Here is a 19,978-nt window from a genome sequence, read left to right on the forward strand (position 1 = left end):
TGTACACACCAGATAGCCAACCATTTGTAAGTATATTACATTAGGTCCAATATACCTGAAACAAAGGTTAGCTTTCATTTTTCTCCACAAAATCATTAGGAATGTGCCGATAAGAAACAAATTCAATTTCATTTTTCACAAAGGAAGGAAAGTTGGGTATTTCTGTTGGGTGTGTTACAGATTGTAAAAAAAATATATGGTACATTATTCACAGAGTTAAGAAAACACAAACCAGTTATCAGAAGTTTATCAATAAAAGTTTAATGTCAACTTACTTATAAAAATGAAAAAAATATTTTAACATACACCATACAACTGAGCAACCTGGCCCTACTGACTAGTAACTACAGGAAGGCATTTAAAGTGATGGTGGTGTCAAAAACATAGGCTAACTCCAAAGATGTATGCTGCTTAAAACAAAACAAAACAAAAACAAAAACAAAAACAAAAAGTCTTATTTGCAGGAAGCTAGATGCTTGGCCTAGTTCTTAAAGCTAATTACAAAATCCTCTTTCATACTGGTCCAGATGTCTTGACAGTTTCTTCTTCTAACAGAACTGTCAAAAGAAAAGAAATATTTTATGAGATATCTGCATACAGCTTATTTCTAGCTCTTTGCAAGAGGGACGGAAGACACTCTGCTTTAAGATGTGATAATTACCAGTCTGAACATCTACTTGCATCTTTATCACCTTCTCTCATCCAAGCACCTATAGGGATTGCTAAATTTCTCCGATCACAGCCAGTGAACGGGAAAGTTGATCTGAACTAAAAGTAGCCATTTGTCTTATTCTAAAAAAAAATAATTCTAAAACTTGGCAGATGCTAGATACCCTGAAGTGTAGGTCTGACCCACAATGTTGTTACTTCTTGACTGTTTTCATCCCAAAATTTTAGCAAGGGAACAGCACCCTGAAACTTCCTTAGCTGACATGTCTTGAAAATGGAAACCAACCATGCTTCTTGGGAGCTAAAACAGTTCAATTAAGAGGCATGAAAAAAAATGCACCCTTGATATGTTTGGTGTGTTATCACACTGCAGAATGAAGTAGAGAAAAATCATTATCCTTCATTTCAGGTTCCCTCCCCCTCGCTGCCTTCCCTTCCCAGATGCACTTTATTGTGAAAATAAAGAACTTTCTGTTTCTTTTACTTAAAATCAAGCTCTCTTCTGAGCCCCTCTGTTCTGTCTCACCAGGGACCAGGAGCAAGTGGTCCTTGCTGCTCCTTCTGGAAAGCAGAACGCAGTAAAAAGCGAGGTTTTCCTATAGCTTGGGAGATTAAAGGAGACTAGAACATCTCTTCTGCAGGTGCTGCTGCTACTGAGAAATGCAAGAGCTCCACAGCTTCTAGTTCAGCAATGCACACATCCTACTGCTTCTGCTTATAGACGACACTTACATGATCTCTCTCCTGCTGTCACAGCCTATTTCCATTTTTTAAATCTATTTTCACAATGCTCCATGAGGTAGGAAAGCACTATTATTTCTATTATGCAAGTGGAAAATTAAGCCAAAGGGAGGACTGACTTGTTTAAAGGTCATACAGCATCTAGCTGAACCTCTCCCAAGATCCAAGCTAGTATCTTAATCATTCACCCTTTCTTCTCTTATATTATCCACAGCAACTAGGAACCAGAGGATGTTCCTCAAATATTTTTCTAGCTTAAAGGTATTTGGCAATATTTGTTTACAATTTCTCAAACCCGTGTAAAAAAAATAGCAAAATTCAATAGCAACTCAAACACTGTTTAACAAAAATCAGAAAAAGTAAACTAGAAATTTGTCTATTAGAGAATACGCATAAAAAAAGTGTACAGCCTCACCTTCCATCTGTTTCCACATTCATTACAGACAACAAATGTTGTCATCGGTTCATCAGCACTACGTGTTTGAACCTATGTAAAGTGGGTAAAAAAAAAAGGGAACATTTTGAACAGATTCATGATGATAATACTTGACTACCATTGGATGCAAAGTTCTTGTCCTAACCTATAAAGATTTATTCACACTACTTATTGTATTACAATCCAGTTTTACAAGACATAGTTTACAGACATTATGCATTATAATACCCATATTAGCAATTAAGTTTTGCAGGTGCTTTTTTTTTTTTTTTTTAATTTTTCCCCCAGAAGTATAACTGCACAGTTTTAGAAAACCGCAGTTTTATTTTTCTCTTTCTACCCCTCCCATGATAAAGTGTCCTAAAAATATTAGGATTTAGACAAGTGTTTACATCAAAACACCTTAGAGATACTTTATTAATAACTTCATAAATCAAAAGCTATGCTCTGCTGCCTTTGTGAAATCAACGTAAGCTTTATATTATCCCCCTTTCTGCACATAACCCCCCCCTACTAAAATAAGTGCAATTTTCACGTACAGAAGGTTTATAAAACAGGTTCTATGTTAATAAGCCTGCAATTAAATACTAACGTTCAGAAGCATTCTTCATATAAGATATGAAAGAGACAGAAAGAGCATTCAAACATAGTGTAAACACTGGCTAATCTCCATTCATCATAATAATCTTTAAAAAAAAAAATAGCGAAAAAACCCAGCATTACTCCAATGGAAAATGATGATTTAAAAAACAAACAAAAAAACCCGGCAGTTTGTATTACGTTCTCTGCTTAAATACTGCATTAAATAATTTCATTGTCCTCAATGCCTATTGCCAAAGTCATAGTTTCAAAAGACACAACTTTAAGCACAACTCTTAAATTGTATCCATGTATGTACCAGATTCCTTGAGATTTTACCACTACGTCAAAACTGAGATATGGAAAGACAATGTAAGAAGATGAGTATTTTCTCCACAAAAGCAGATCTGTAACTAGAAATTCTACACTACATACTTATTTTTAACTTGTAGAAAGCTTTATAATTAGTTAACTAATATTACTGTGCTAATTTCCTTTAGCCTAAATTGGAACCAAAAAACATTTAAAAGTAACTCAAGTAAAGTGAACTATAAAAATCATCACCTTCTTCAGCTCTCACATTATACATTTGATACAACTGTTAAATACCAAAAGACTTCCTTAAAAATGGAGGCTCATCCTTGACCAAAAGGGAGAAGCCTCAATTATTACATACCTGCGTGTAAGTACAGTTCTTCTTTTTACACTTGCCACATGTGAACAAGTCAGTCTGGGTGCCTCCAGTCTTAGCCATCTGGTGTTCTCGGATAGCTTCTTTGGTCAGATTTTTACGCATCTCTTTAAGCTCATCACTTGCCATTTCCTGATAGGAAAAAAATAGACTTTCTATTATAACTTTTTCAATCTATTATTGGGGTTTTTCTGACAATGTTAATGAAATATTGATAGCATCAGCAGTTCAGAATATCTCAAACTAAACACAGTTAATTTTGAAAGTATATATGATCATACTGAGCATTCAATTTTGCTTTAAAAATTACTGAATAGCCTATCAAGCAGTCAAGTCATAATAAGAACTTTGTATCTTATACTTTGGCTAAACAAACCAGAGTAAGCTTCAAATGCAGCTATTAAAATCTTACAATCATTTACCAAAGAAACTGTACAAACTTATGTCTCTTCACCCCTTTAGTGTCCTGGATAAATCAGGAAGTTACCCTCAAAGTTAAAAAAAGTTACATCAATGCATGTTTGAACAGTGATAATTGAGAAAGGGGGAAAGACAAGCATCAGGAGCAAAACAGAAGGTGTTCTCTCTAGGTCAAAGCTTCATATCATTTCCTGGCAGGAATAAAGAAGATAGAGTTATCATGTGTAAAGTTTAAATTTACAAAGCCAAAAATAGCATAACCAAAGATGGTTGGGTTTCTCCTCCCCATTTTTTTAAAATCATGAAACAGCATAAAAGTTTTCTGCAGGTCCAAACCAATACTCAGTGTCTGCAAAGCTCTTATTTAATCTGAGAACAATATTCAGTGAACAATATTATGACATATTGTCTCATAATGCAAAATGAAACCTCCTATTTGTAGCTCACAAATTGAAGTTCAGCCTAGCATGGCAGCAATTAAAAAAAAAACAAAACCTCTCAGGCTTGTACATTAACCTGCACGACAATTTTGCATTTCAGATTAACTCAGTTTCTAAAGATGCAAAACTTGCCGACAAGGCATAGAAGGGGCATAGGGAATAAACTGCCCTCGAAATCAAGACTAACACAGCCAAGACATGCCGTATCTGTTGCAGAGAATAAAGAAACCAGAACTTTAGTTCCTATTGCCAATGGCCAGCACCATTTCTCAGTACTAAGTATCACGTTGGAATTCTCCAATATTTTATGCCAGCAGATTCTATCCTCATCCTCATTCAAAGCACAGGGACTAGGTCGGGAATAACAGTTAAACATTATCTTAAAAAAATAAAACAAAATTATGACCCGTAGCTATGTCATGGATTGAGCAAGAACTTGATACCTTTGTGCAAACCTTAAGACATATATATCTTTATATATAAAAGTGCCACAGACAGTCATTTCAATCTCTAAATCCTATTAAAAAAAAAAAAGGGGCTATTTTGGGGAACCTGGTTATGATCCCAAAAAAGGTTGGCAATTTTTAAATTCAGGACTCAAGTGAAATGGTTCTCCACATGGTATCTCTCTCCACATATTTTGTTTTAATAGGCAATTTTAATGACATAATATAATAAAAGGTAGACAAACTGGAATTTACAAAACACTTAATATAAAATAATAAACCCAAGTAAGAGATGTAAATGCTCAATTTGCAGAAAACTCAATACATTTATCTCGAGCCTTACAAGACTGCATTAAATGTTTTTACATAACCAACTCATTCAATTAACTCCCTTGATTTTTTCCTAATCTGCATGTTTTTAATTTTTATTTACCTACTCAGTTGCTTCATATTTTTGTATACTGTGTGCACAAGGAAAAGTATTCCCATCTTTCCCTCAATGCTAATGAATGTTATCACTGTACTTGCATGGTTCCTAACGTTTCATTTAATACAAATCACGGAGAGGAGATTAAAATTAGTATCAACAGATCTTTAGCCACTCAAGTCAAATTCTTTTCAGTTCAAGAAATTAATTTAAAGTCCAAACGGAGTCCCTGGAGCTTGGTAGAGCTGCTGACTAAACTGCAGAAAATCCCAAGTGGCAAAGGGATGACTTGGCAGATCAGGGTCAGCATCAGGACTCCATCGTGCCTCCCCTGCACACCTTCTAGGTAACATGTCCCAGCACCACCCCCCTAGAATTTAAAGGGTACATGTTGCAATAAAAAAAAACATTTAATATATCCCGTTTCTGTGCATGCCCCCTGCAGCACCTGCACATATGAACTACCTTTAAATGCATATTTTAACTGCCTTTTCCCTTACGTCTGCATTATATTTTTAAGAATTAGCCTGTTATCCCTCCATGAACTACACTTTCAGTCCACTATAACTCCAATTATACAAGAGCCCTATGCTCACCTTTGGTTACTTCTTGACCAGCTTTTACATTTCATACAAGTCTTACAAAACTTACAGAAATGTTAAATCACATAAAAGAGTAATTTTTGCTTACCTCAGCTGTCATTTTTGCAAACATGTCTGGAGGTATATTTCCACATAAGACATTTTTTCTTAGATTAGGATTCTTCGGATCCTTGAGATTTGCTATCCTACTTCGTACCCTATTTTTGTATTTCATGTCAGTGTTGTTTAATTCTTGGAATATAGGTGCGTTGGACTTAAGGAACATAGCATAAGCAAGTAAAACAGGGCACATCTACATGTGATGCTCCAATGCCGTAGCAACACACTATGGCGACATAGCGCTGGTGGGCGCAAACCACGACACCACGGCTACACTGCCATAACAATGCGCTCCCTCAATAGTGTTGCTATGGTGACGTACCAGCTAAAAATCCGTGTGCACCACCGGCACGGCGTATTACGGGCTGTTACTGTGCCGTCATTTAGTACTTCCAGCCCTGTAGGGGCACGTGTAGACGTGCCCACAGAGAACAAAGTACATTACCTTATTGCTTTACTTAAGACTGCACAAAAAGTTTGCATTTGCTGATTTGTTCCTCTTTTTACTAACTGTTGAAATGACTATACAGATTTCTCTGTTCAACCCAGACCAAGATTATCAAGACAGTAAGAAAAAATTCATTTTGTTGAGCACCTAGTGACTCCAGTGTGAGCTCTTTGATCTCCCCCTCTAAAGATCCTTTATTAGGCTTCTGGAAACCTTCAATAAATAAAAAGCCAGAACCCTGAATTCTGCTGAGAGGTTAAATTAATTTTAAATTAATGCTGCGTTTGATAACTGAGCACTAAAACTACCACAACAGAATTCTAAAAATTTAAATGAAGCTCCCAAAAGTTTTCATTGCAAGTACTATACTCCTTTCACAAGTCAGGCTTTAATTATAAAAGGTACATCAGTAGGACAGTAGGGTAGATTAGATTATTGCTATCTTTATAGTATTTGCTCTGCTGACAGTGAAGTTATTAGAGTAAAAATAGGATTAAACATTTCAATATTCACATGATTTTTCACAGTAAAACCTCAGCCAAAATTATGGGGACGTAAAAGTGCCTAAAATTATATCTGCCTCTGGTGCTCCTAGTAGCAGGATTAAAAATATCAACTGTAAGAACTTACATAATTTGTTGTTTGTACATGATTTAAACTGCCTCATTCATGCAAAACTTCACATATCTTGGCTGAGCAGAATGAGGATGCTTTTCTTTTAAATGGAAACAACGTTTCATGGACAACACAGCTGTTAAAAAAAGTGTTCTAACTCCTTCAACAAACAGTCTTGTTCTAGAGCATTTGTATATACAGCAAAGGATATCTTCTTCAATCTGAGAACCCAATTCTTCCTCATCAGCACCAATAGCAATGTAATCACCTGAGGAAGAGATAAGTTTGAGCATTAGCCATGTTGAAAGGAGGTCATTATGCTCAAAAATCTTAACCATCCATTAACTCTGGACCAGGGCAAGTTATGCTATAAGTCAAGGGTGGGCAAAATATGGCCCGCAGGTATCCGGCCCACGGGGCCTCTAAAAAAATTTAGCAAATTAATATTTATCTGCCCTTTGTTCCTGTAAAAAATGACAGGAACCAAGGGCAGTAGGACCCAGAGGAAGCCCAGCAGGCTCCGTCAACAGCACGGCCCATCCAGCCCCACCCCCCAGCCAGAAGCTCCAGGCGGGGTTTCTGGGTTGGGAGCAGGTGGCTGCCCCAGTATGGGAAGCTCAGGTAAAGGGGCGGGGGGGCCGGGCAGGAAAGGAGCGTGGGGGGGGAGCAGCATCACCCCATCCCACGCCCATTGCCCTGTACTGCAGCTGCTTGCAGCCAGCATAGGGCTGCTTGTGCCTGCTCCAGACAGCCCCACACGAGCTGTGAGTGCCTGCAGCATGGGGCACTGGGCGTGGAGGGGCTGCTGCCCCCCCGCGCTCAGCTTTTCCCTGGGCTCCTTCCCTGCATGGAGGAAAGTGGCCCATCGCCCGCCCCATGGCTGGTGCCCCACACTGCAGGTGCTCACAGCCCACAGGGGGCTGTTGGGAGCAGGCACAGACAGCCCCAGGCAGGCTGCGAGCACCTGCAGTGCAGGGCGTGGGATGGGGAGGGGCTGCTTCCCCCCTGCACCACTGTGTAACCTGGCCCCAATGCCAGGCTGACAGTGGGCCGGGTTACAAGCTGGCACTGAGTGCGGGGAAAAGCAGCCCCTCACCTGCCCCATGCCCGGGACCCCACGCTGCAGCCTGCACCTGCTCCAGACAGCCCCACACAGGCTGCGAGTGTCTGCAGCAGGCAGCGCTGTCCATGGGGCAGACAAGGGGCCACTTTTCCCCACACTCAACACCAGCTTCTTTCCTGTTGGTGAGCAGGGGGATCAGGGCTAAGTGCTGCCCCCCACCTGTACGGGGCTGGGGGGCACTGGATGTGAGCGGGCAGGGAGCCAGCGGGAGCACGGAGCCTGCACCAGTGTTCCAGGGCCAGTGCCGGTGGGGCCCAGAGCAGGATGGCAGAAGTGCAGGGTCCCAGCTGGCAGGGGCTCTATGGAGCTTAGCCAGCTTCCCCCTCCCAGCTGATGCAACCCAGCCTGGGTCCATGGACCCCTGCTGGCCTGTGCCCCACTCTGGGCCCCACCAGTGCTGGCCCTGGGACACTGGTTCCAAGATAATGACCAGGGGGCGGGACACCTGCCAAAGGGCAGGTCTACCCATGCGGCCCTTGACAGCCTGCCAAAACTGGATAAGCAGCCCTCTGCCCAAAATAATTGCCCACCCCTGCTATAAGTACATTGCATTTTCTACTGGTTAAAAGTGAGCAAACTGCACTTTTATGATTACAAAATTCTGTTAATGTATTACTTTGCAGAGTAGAGAAGACAAAGACAGACAGATAATAGAAAAGCACAGGCTTTCAAATCACACATTTCATCTGGAGCTAAAATGTGGGTGCAAGTATTATACAAAGGACTTTTACATTATCAGTTATGCCTTGAACATTCAGTTTGACAACTGCTAATCTCTACCCTGAAAAAGACCAAAACATTCTCTTTTGCTAGTTCAACAACAATACGAGTGAAAATATTCCATTCAAGGTAGTATGGATACATAGTTTGTGAAAACTTTTTGGTAAGAATTCACACATATGACACGAGGGTCAATAATTTGGCTACAGAAACTGGCTTACTGGGTGTTAAAAACAGGGAAAGCAGACAAACTGAAGTTAAAGAACGCTTAAGCACACTGAAGACAGCATGCAGGTTTGGCCTGAAATGCCTCATCTCAGAAGTCTTTGAGCTAAGGTTTTAGTGAAAAAGAGAAATATTAACTGTCCTAGAACACAAGACACTCTTGAAACACTTTCTTAATTTCATCTGCATTTGCACTTTTACATTTTAAGGTACATGGTCAGCTAGATATTCAGTCACTATTCTCCCCTCTTGCTGCACAAATAAGCAGACAGCGATAAGCCTTTACCCCCAAATTCTGCCAAAACACACAATAATATCTTCATTTTTCTTATAAGAAGTAATTCTGTGTAATCCGTTAAAATTCCCAATAATTTTTGATAAATTTCCAAAGACATTTCTAGTTTTATGCTACGCAAAGTTCAGGAGTTATTTAAGTGATCTAGAATCCTTTACTGTCCCCCCCCCTTCCTTCTTTTAAACAAGCACTTAATTTCCAGTTAGTTAGATGCTTTGGCTGCTTCTGAATTGAAGTTCATTTATTATAAATTCAAAGGGAATGATTAGGCATTTAGAAAAATGATCTCTTCAAACTTCATGTTATCCTGATGTTAAGAGAGAAAGAGAAAGAGGATAGTCTTGAGTTTCTCTAGTGAGAGAGGGATAAACTGAAAAAACTTGCATATAAAAAGATGAGACCTTTCAAGAGTCTGGATAACTTTGTGTTGCACCTTGTTCCTTTTACTTTTTTCAACCAACATACACTTTTAAATAATTTTATACACAAGCTTCACCTAAATAAGGAGCATCACGTCCAAAAATTTAGCAAGAAGTCTTTATGTCCTAGTTTTAATTACAGAAGCCAAAAGACAGTGCAGAAAGATTGTTCCCATTGATACAGGGATAATGTAAATACGAGTAAATTTTGAACTGTAATATTACAAGAGATAAAATTACATAGTAGTTTGCATAAAGGATGAGAGCATGAAACTGTTTGCAAGTGTCTGGAAGATAAGACTTACTGTTAGGATCTCAGGGCAATGTATGCATTAAATTTAAATGAAAATGGAGATTTCTGGCAACCAGAATTTGTAATCTCAAATTGAGAGGGGGCAGAAGGGAAAGTAAAAGTTCATGCACATAGCAGTACCCTAAAAACACAAAAATATGATAGAGAAAAATAAATTTCTATGAAAGGGAGTCATGCAAAGCTTCAAAGCAGCAATGGCGAGAATGCATCATAAAATACTTTGCTGCTGGACCACAGATGTCACGTACACTGCAACATAAAATGACGCTGGCATCAGTGGCACTGAAAAGTACCTCAGTATGTTTCCAGGTTGTCAGGGTTACTGAGTTCTGCTAATTCAGAGGAACCTACACACAAACCAACTGACCTAGTATACATGACTCAGCCTGGTCTGAAACAGTCAGGAGGAAACAAAATGAAATGAATATTGCAAGTAAACTCTATATAGCTCACCTCCCGTTTTGAGAGCTGCAGCCAGCATTTCTCTACACTTCATTCGAACAGAATCTGTAGTGACTGGAGCCCGAGGATGAGAATGGATGAAGGAATTTGAGGGAGCATTAGTCTCTTCCTTCCTGCTGCTGTTGTTGCTACTGGAACTGCTAAAATGGGTCAAAAAACAGAAACCTGGCATGACACACCTTCTCCCCAGTTTCATCCTACATCAAAAACTTTTTTGTCTTGACATCCAATTGACAACATTCCCGTAACAGAATACTTGCACAGCTACTTAGAGCAATAGATATGATTAAGCTTTAAAACCCCCCCAGATAAATAAACAAACAAACCCCCCAAACCCTCCACATGCTCATTTCTCTGTGGCACCTTGCATTTCATCTGGAAAGTCTTAATTCTCAGTTCTCTCAAGCCTTCATAAACATGAAAACCAGTCGGCATCATGGTACACAACTTCAGCAAAGGGGACAAAGAAACACCATGCTGGGTAATATCAAGGCTATATATCTATATATCTATATAAAATAAAGCCCTTTAAAAAGCTACATAGCTCTGTCAGTTGACAGTGTTGCCTCCTTTTTCCTTCAGTATACTGAATACACAAACATCTATCTAGATCCAGACAGACATCTATCTGGACAGACTTTTGAGAAACTATTTTGTATCATTAGTCTCTATACTAGTTATATATACACATACATATACACAGTATACTGAAGGAAAAAGGAGGCAACACTGTCAACTGAGAGAGCTATGTAGCTTTTAAAAAGGGTTTTATTTGGGGACAGTTTGAAGATTTGTATACACTTGTCTACTTCTGCTACAGGTTGGAGGGTTAAAGAGTAGGAGACACACAGCAAGGGCACATGATGAATTTTATACGTTTATTAAAATTTTAAAAAGATATATTGATATAGAGACTGAAAAAAATAAGAATAATGAAGAATAAAAGCAAAGTCTAGCATCTGATACCTACAGCATCCTAGAAATATCTTGCCTAATCTAGGTCAAGGTTAATAAACAATCAGGTACACTCTCAATTGACTGAGTGCTGGCTCTGGACACCCCCTTTTATACCTTTCATTCTTAACTGCTATATATAAAATCACTATACTTGCCTTACACAGAACTTTAGATCCTCTCCCCACCCCTTCAAAACAACAACAAAAAAAGATGTTTGCTAATTTTTTCAACTTCTGTTCTTAGCTTACTAGCAATCACGTCAGGAGGTTGCCATACCATCTTTCAGTTAATTTTACCATTTAAGAAGTTCCAACTAGGTTTACTGTACAAGCATGTCCATTTATTTGTTACTTAAAGCCATTTATTAAAAGGGGGGGAAAAAAAGCACATGACTAAGTTAATGTTTCATTCGTTTGTTTAAAGCTTAGACAGACTTTGTGGCCTTCTTACATATACAATACTTTAAGAAAGCAACAAAAAGTGAAAGGAAAGAAACAGTGAAACAAAGAAAAAAAAAATGTGAATTACATAAAGTCTACTTGAAAAAGAATCAATGTTTAATGAAACAATCTATTTTAAGAAGAAAAGAATCATGGCAGAAAACATTTAAGAGTAAGAACACTAAGTAGATCATCTGGAAGATGGCACTGAGTACACCCTCAGCAAGTTTGCAAATGACCCCAAGCTGAGGGGAGCAGTAGATACAATGCAGGTAGGGCTAGGATTCAGAGTGACCTAAACAAATTTGAGGACTGGGCCAAAAGAAATTTCGTGAGGTCCAACAAGACAAGTGCAAAGTCCTTCACTTAGGACAGAACAATCCCAAACACCAGTACAGGCTGTGGGCTGACTGGTTAGGCAGCAGCTCTGCAAAAAGGACCTGAGGGCTACAGTGGACAATAAGCTGAATATGAACCAACAGCATGCCCTTGTTGCCAAAAAGGCTGGCGACATACTGGTCTCCATCAGTAGGAGTGTTGTCAGCAGGTCAAAGGAAGTGATTAATCCCCTCTATTCAATGTTGGTGAGGCCACATCTGGAGTACTGTGTCCAGTTTTGCCCCCCCTCCCCTCCACTACAGAAAGGATATGGACAAATTGAAGACAGTATAACGGGGGGCAACAACAATGGCGAGGGGGCCGGGGCACATGACTTATGAGGATAGGCTGAGGGAACTGGGTTCATTTGGTCTAGAAAAGAGGAAACAGATGGGATTTGATAGCAGCCTTCAACTACCTGAAGGGAGGTATGAAAGAGGATGAAGCTCCACTGTTCTCAGTGGCAGCAAATAACAGAACAAGCAGCAACAGTCTCAAGTTGCAGCAAAGCAAGTTTAGGTTAGATATTAGGAAAAATTCTCACTAGGAGGGTGGTAAAACACTGGAACAGGTTACTCAGAGAGGTGGTGAAATCTCTATCCTTGGAGGTTTTTAAGACCCAGGTAGACAGCTTTGGTTGGGATGATCTAGTTTGGGATGGTCCTGCCTTGAACAGGGGCTTGGACTAGATCACCTCCTGAGGTCCCTTTTAACTCTAACTTTCTATGATTCTATGAGGTCTGTAGGCAGAATGGCTATTTTAACAAGAGAACAAATAGAACTACCTGAGCCTAGCAGCCCATTAAGCTAGTGCAGTCTAGGTATGGCAACTTATTTCTGCAACTAACAGCACAAAAAGGAGGTAGGCACTTTGCCTCTTCAATCTGAAATGACCAACTGACACCAATTTAGGGACAGGAAAAATAAAGGTAAGGACATAGAAAGATTAAATATTTTGGGGAACACCTATGCAAAGGTTGAATCTTCAGGTTGATATTAAACTAAATTGCTAGTGCCAATTCATTTTTACAGACTTCCAAGCAAGCATACCTTTCTTCCCTTGCTTCAGGGCTATTCTGTGATGAAGACGCAGGCTCTTTTTTCTTTTCTTCAGAATCTTTATCAGTTGAAGGTCCATCTGGAAATATACGTATCATTAAAAACCAGCAACAAAACAGTTCTTCTTTTAGAACAAAATTAGCAGGGGACTACACCTAACCTTTACCAGTTTTATATAGTTTATTTTCACTGCAGTTAGACAAGTTCAGCCTGTCAGCTGATTGTTGGGATGGGGAGGAAGGGGAGTGCTGCAGAGGGGCAGCAGTCTCCCAGACTGAAATGCTCCAGGGTCAGTCTCTGGGAGCTGCTTTTTCAGCAGCTGCCAACTACCATTTGACAGCCTGCCCCATTTCCAGGCACAGGAGAAGACTGGCCATTAAAGTAATGAATTACCCTAAGGGTAGGGAAGAGGAATGCAGGAGGAAGCAAGGAACAGCCTTCTAGTGCTGGCCCATGAAGCTCTCCAGACATGGGGCTGGAGGAATGAAAGTCTGTATGGTCCAGCTCCCAGGCTACTTTCCTCCAGGAAGAAATTTCTACGGGTACAAATGAATGTCTATATGCAGCCCAACAAGTTGTTTTGAAGTTGCACATTTTCAGTTAACCTTTTCTATCAATAATATCTTCCTAACAAACATGGTGTGCAAACAGCAGTAAGAATAAAAAAGTCTTTAAAGATTCATTACCAATGCAAACTCATGTTTCCCCCTATTTGTAAAATTAAATATATATTAAAAAACACCAAAGAGCTTATAAACTAAGAAGGGGGGGAGGCAAGGGGAAGAGAGATACCAGGGAAACAGCTCTAGAACAAAATTCCAAATAAGGTGTCTGAATGCAGGCACCTCAATCCCTTTTTGAGTGCCTCCCTCCAAAAAGTGGAAGGGAATCCTGAAAAAAGAAGAATTTTCAGAAAGGTAGAGTACCCACAACTCCCACAAGTACACCTCTTATTCCGGCATCCAAGTTTAATAATCAGTGTTATAAAGTAGAAGAGCAGTGTTCTATTTTTTAAAGACATATACAGTTAACTTTATAGAAACAAGGAAATAAATGTAAAGAATCAAGAGACTTAAATATTTAGCCAATCAAAAAAAAGTAGTTAAAACTCACCAACCTGAATAAAGGCAAGAGAATGGAAACAATTATTCAAATGCCATAGATGCGATGTTTGAGTTGACGGCATTTAACAACATAAAGGTGTTAAAAAAAACTGAGGACTAAGACCATCAACGTATCTTTATACTTAACATATGACCAAAAGAAAGCCAACAAAATTGGCAAACGTATTGCACTGTTAAAGTAATTCCCATTTTTCTACATTACACTGAATTCTTAATTAAAAGGAAGGGATGCAGAAAAAATTTACTTTCCATAATAATGCATAAGATTTATAAGCAGCCAAGTAAATGCCAAGACAGTTTGTGATAAACACCAAACCAGAACTGTTGGAAGGAAAAAAAACCACCTGTTCTATTGGAGAAATCTATGAATGTGGACCTAGCAAAAACTTGTATTTAGCTGAATTTAAGACCATCCTGAATTTAAAATGACACTCTGCCCACCCCCCCCAGTAAGATTATATACATGGAAAAAAATGTATGAATTAGTTACCATTTTCCTAACTTTGGGGAGGGTCACCCCTCACTGGTGCAAGGGGGCAAACGGTGTTATGAGTGTTAAGCAGCTTGTATGTATTCTGCAGCTTCTGCTCCTCACACCAGCAGGTTCTGTCCCCATTATAGCCTGAGGCACTGAGCATGGCCCATGCCCAGCCTACAGAGCAGCCACATGTAGAAAAGGAAGTTCAGGGGGGAGGGGGAGAGGGGCAAGTGGGAAAGCAAATGCTGTGTGGCAGGTGGAAGGAGGCAGGGTCCAGAGGCATCAAGGGGGTGCAGGGAGCAGCTGTGGCTATGACCGCAACCCTGGGTAGGGACTGGAGGCCAAGTCACAGTAGCCATCTGCTCCCCCCACCGCCCTCATACTTGATTCTAAGAGGGCCCCCCCAAATCCTCGTTTCAGAATCAAGTAAATATGGTAATTTAGACAGCATGAAAAATCTAAATAGCAAGTGAGGAATTTGAAAACGTAGGTGAATTATGTAGGAAGCACTTCCTCTTTACATGAAATACGACACTAAAATTTCTGGCTCGTGTGAACCCTGGTTATTCCACTGACTGAGACAGTAATACCAAAGCAGGAAAATCTGGGAAAATTCCTTGTTTAATGATCTCTGTGGAGTAAACAAATTTCAGAGGTTTTGAAGAAGAAGGGTTACATTTTAGGAGCAGCCTAACCCTGAGAATAAAGGTTTAAAAATCCCAAGAATAAACTAACATTTTAGTTTCAACTTCTCCACACCTCAATAGGTTCCAATACAGAAGAAAACAGAATTGATAACAACTAGAGCAAAAACTAAGAGAGTAAATTTTACTTTCAGCTTCCCCTTCCCCCACCCTGCCTCCAAGAGGAAGACATTTCTATGAAGCCAATTATATTTACTATGAGACAAGGCAAAAAAAATAAATAAATATCAAGTCAGGAAATACAGACAAGCCACTCAACAAATGAAATATTTCAGACCATTGTAAGACAGTTTTAAAGAGGGGCAACACCTGTATTCTTTTAAATGTTATTACTGTTAAAGCCGCTAGGAATATTTTTGCAAACCAAATATTTAGGTCACCTTTAGAAATTAGAATGAAAGCACCTAGAAGGGCTGCAAACTTCTCTTAGTACTTAAGCCATTGAATATATTCTTCAAAAACAAAATTGTTTACTTTTTAAATTATGAAGTGTCATAAAAACAAGATTAAGCATGCATCTCTGACAAACCTATTTATGCATATCATCTCATCCAAAAATCAGGATGGAAACTAGGTGTACTTCACCTATCAAGCAATAAGGTATTTACTGAAATGCAACGGAATAAAATTATTAGTGTAACAAGCCACTAACTATTTCAGAATCGTTCAATTCTTAAAAGCCCTGGAACTTGCTTTTAAATGGGAAGTCCTTTCTAATTTTAACCAAGGAAAGGATCAGCACTGATATACCATTATTCATTTATTCGATATCAAATTCAGAATGCATTAATATCTAATAGTGTGTCTGGTCTTGATCAGTAGCTTCATTATAGGCTTTTCCAATTACAACCACGTAAAAAGAAAAAAAAAAAATCTCAAGGCACTTGTTTGTTGACAACTAAAAATAGTCGTTTAGAAACCATGACAAATTCCCCAAGAAGCACTAACAGCTTTGTGTTGTGAATATCATATTAACAATTTAAGTATAATACTACTTTTTTTCTATTTACCACCAAGCTGGGAACATTTTTTGAACAAGCTGTTGAAACAAGGTGCACGGAGAGGGGGACAGACAAAATCTAACAAGAAAATTAGAGTGGTTGCAAATTTAATACTTCAATCCATGTTTTATTATTTCACCTAACACTTTATTTTCCAAGTACTAACAAGCAATGATCTGAAAAGATAAGACAAGTTATTCCATTTATCAGCAGCTCATATTCACAGAGAAAAAGATGCCATACTGACAACCCTGCGACTTCTGACCATAAGGGCTGGGAAACTTCCCAGAGAACATAGTTCTTAGTGATGGGAAATAAAGAAGGAGACTCAGCTTGGTAGAGCTTACAACAAGGATGCCTTATAAATGGCAAACCGTAAGAGATGCTTCGACACAACACAGAGGGAAGCCTTTTGCGTCATACCCAATACATCCTCTACACTTTCAATGCAGAGGTACTCTCTTCCTATAAACAGTTTTAGTACTTCTTTGGGAATCTAGGCCACATTATGAAAAGATTTTCTTTCTACTTACAGCTTTTTGAATTTAAAGTAAGTATAAGGATAGTGTAAAAGAGTACTGTCAAAAGTACTGGAAAAAACAAGCAACTTGAGCCATTCAAACAGGTTCTGCCCGCCAAGATGAAATATTAATGGGGATTAAAACACTTTTGGGAAACTATTTTGTATCGTTAGTCTTTATACTAGTTAATATTTATCGCAGATGGAGATACCAGTAAGTAACATTCTCAATAGTAAGGAGTTGAGGAACTAGAATTTATTACCACAATGTTATGGGGTTTTTCAGGGGGACGAGGGCAGTGGTAACCAGTTGATAGAGAAAAGCTGATAAGCACCCTAAACATGAGTTTATCTGGTTCAAAACAAAGTACAATAAGACTCTTGTGCGTGGAATACCTCTGCATAACACTTAAAGTGCAACGTGGCTAGTATTATGACTTTCTATTTACAATTTAAGTGTGATAAAGTATTCGCTTTTAGGCAGCTAATTGCTAGTTCATAAGCTACTAAGCTTTTGTATTGGGTTCATTTAAGAGAACTGTGTATTTAACATTAAAACATCCTGGGTAAAAACATATGGCAGTATCTCTTATTATCCAAAAACATACACCTCTAACCCAGTACTTAAAGAGCCTAGAAGTGTTTATTGAAGAATTCTAGTTATACACCACCGGACTCAACAATCCTTTAAACCTGGTTAAAAAAAAGCACTGTCCCGAAACCTAAACCTGGTATTTGCAGATGATGATCCTCTATAGACTGACTTAAATGATAAGTGGTATAATACACCAATGAAGCTGCCCCTGCAATTTTGAAGACTCGTTGAATAGCTGAAAGATGTTTTTTATGGCCCCCAGTTCTGAAGTTTGTGGCTAGGGACAAACATTACACATATACCGGTTTAAGTGGTCAGAAATTGGTTAAAACCTGTAGCAGAACAGATGGCCAGTACACATAAACAGTTTGAAAATGGCTGAAACCGGTTTGTGATAAACCTGGTTGAATGTAGCATCAGACATAACTGACTGGGCTCAAATCGTTTTATGCTATGTCTGTCCCGGATCCGTTGCTGGTTTAAGATAAACCAGACTCCCCCAGCATCCCGGCATGCTTTCTGAGCTGGGTGGGGCTCTCAGCTCCACAGCAGGGCTCCCTTCCCGGAGCTGTAGCAGAATCTCCCCCTCCCTCATCTCCCACAGCACAGATCCCAGTCCCACAGACCCTAGGCATATGGTATGCTAGCTAATGATGAGAGATGCCTGTATGTACATGTCTCCAACTTCACTGGGACAGGCAGACAGAACAGTGGCTGCTTAGGGCTTTTTGGACCTAATCAACAGGTCAGCTGCTAAGCTGTTTAATTTCATATTTCATAGACATTAGGGCTGGAAGGGGACCTCAGAAGATCATCGAGTCCAGCCCCCCACCTGAAGGGCAGGAAGTCAGCTGGGGTCATAGGATCCCAGCAAGATAAGCATCCAATTTACTCTTGAAGGTGTTCAATGTAGGTGCTTTTACCTCTAATTGTTTTGCAGCAGCAGGTGGCTGAAGTCCAGTTGCAACATATATGCAAGTTCACTGCCTCTGCCTGAAATGGCATCCTTGCGGACACGTGCACGAGCAGCTGGCACATATCAGTCATCCTGTTGACTCTCACCCCATCTCCTGTTCTGTCCCTTGCCAAATCCTTCCTTGACCCCCCGCAAGCAGAATGAGAGCTCGCTAACAAAGTCCAAGCTCTCCGCCCAAAGTCAGAGTTTGAACTAATGATAGGCTATTGTTTACCACTTTAACAGCAAAACAGTTATCAGCCCCCTGCTGACTTGCTTGCCTGTCAGTTTGCTGTGGACAGTATAAAGAAACAGGGAAAGGGAGATTGAAAAGCTCCATATCATCAACAGATGCATGCACTGCACACCCCTCCTTGCCTCAGGATGCTAGCAGGGGGCTGGCAACACTCCTGCCCCTTGGTCAGCCATTCGAGGAAAACGCTGGGATGGTGCAGGCAGACCTCCCTAATCAGCAACGATCTGGGTTTTCCATTTCCCATGTAAAAATGGAGTAAAGAGTGGATTTTACCTTTTGCTGGAGGCAAATGCAGATTTCTTGTTTTACCAGAAAAACCTGTGAATTTTCCAGTTTTGCAATCACCTGGGAAGTAGCAGGAGGAAGGCTGTGTGACAGGGGGCACCACGTGCATCTACATCAGGGGTGGGAAAAATATGGTTCATGGGCCGGCCTGCAGGGCCCCTAAAAAATTTAGAAAATTAATATTTATCTGTCCTTGGTTCCTGTCAAAAATGACAGGAACAAGGGCAGTAGGATCCAGGGGAAGCCCAGCGGGCTCCCACAACATCAGGGACCGCCAAACCCCATCTCCCCAGCTGGGAGCCCCAGGGGAGTCTGGCCTGAGAGCACATGGCTGTCCCATACTGGAAAGGGGGAAAGAGTGGGGGGCACCCCAGGCAGGGAAGGAGCCTGATGAAAAGCTGAATGGGGGAGGGGGGAGGAGGCCCTCGCCCACCCCATGCCTGGCGCCCCACACTGCAGCCACTCGCAGCCTGCCTGGGGCTGCCTGTGCCTGCTCCAGACAGCCCTGCACGGGTTGCAAATGGCTGCAGCAGGGAGCACCAGCCACGGGGTGGGCAAGGGGCTGCTTTTCCCCATCCACACTCAGCTTTACCCTGGGCTCCTTCCCGGCACGGAGGAAAGTGGCCCCTCGCCCGCCCCATGGGCAGTGCTCCCTGCTGCAGCCGCTTGCAGATCGCATGGGGCTCCCCGGAGCAAGCACAGGCAGCCCCAGTGCAGCGTGCTGGCCAAGGGCAGGGGAGGGGCCGCTTCCCCCACTGCATGTTCAGCACCGCCTTGTAAGCCGGGCCCACTGGCAAGCCTGGGCCCCATGCCAGCTCTGGGCTCGCCCATCGGGGCTGCGCATGGCAACAGTAACTGCAGCCCCCCTGCTTGCAGCACCAGGTAGTGTTTGCCACCACTGCCTGTGGGCTGCCCAGCACGCGAGCTCCAGGCAGGCAGCAGCAGCCAACATTGCCCAGTGTGGCAAGCAGGGGGCCCACAGCTGCTGCCACTGACAGGTAAGCCCAGACCTAGCGGGGCCCAGGCTGGCAACGGGGCGGGTTACAAGCTGGTGCT

General features: G+C 40.9%; 1 protein-coding gene across 1 annotated transcript in view; it reads right to left on the reverse strand.

The window, feature by feature from the left end:
* Nucleotides 1-245: 245 nt before the first annotated feature.
* The window catches only part of TCEA1 (transcription elongation factor A1), a 40,145-nt gene continuing 20,412 nt past the window's right edge, over nucleotides 246-19,978 (reverse strand). The window contains exons 4-10 of the mRNA XM_090039967.1: nucleotides 12,996-13,083; nucleotides 10,162-10,310; nucleotides 6,825-6,881; nucleotides 5,540-5,694; nucleotides 3,102-3,248; nucleotides 1,826-1,897; nucleotides 246-557 (exon numbers count right to left, since the gene is read on the reverse strand). Of these exons, the coding sequence (XP_089896093.1) occupies nucleotides 549-557; nucleotides 1,826-1,897; nucleotides 3,102-3,248; nucleotides 5,540-5,694; nucleotides 6,825-6,881; nucleotides 10,162-10,310; nucleotides 12,996-13,083 (677 nt within the window). The 3' untranslated portion in view covers nucleotides 246-548. The remainder of the gene's footprint in view (nucleotides 558-1,825; nucleotides 1,898-3,101; nucleotides 3,249-5,539; nucleotides 5,695-6,824; nucleotides 6,882-10,161; nucleotides 10,311-12,995; nucleotides 13,084-19,978) is intronic.

The sequence above is a fragment of the Crocodylus siamensis genome, chromosome 3 (genome assembly GCF_052110815.1).
Source record: "Crocodylus siamensis isolate JL-2025a chromosome 3, ASM5211081v1, whole genome shotgun sequence".
NCBI classification, from domain to species: domain Eukaryota; kingdom Metazoa; phylum Chordata; order Crocodylia; family Crocodylidae; genus Crocodylus; species Crocodylus siamensis.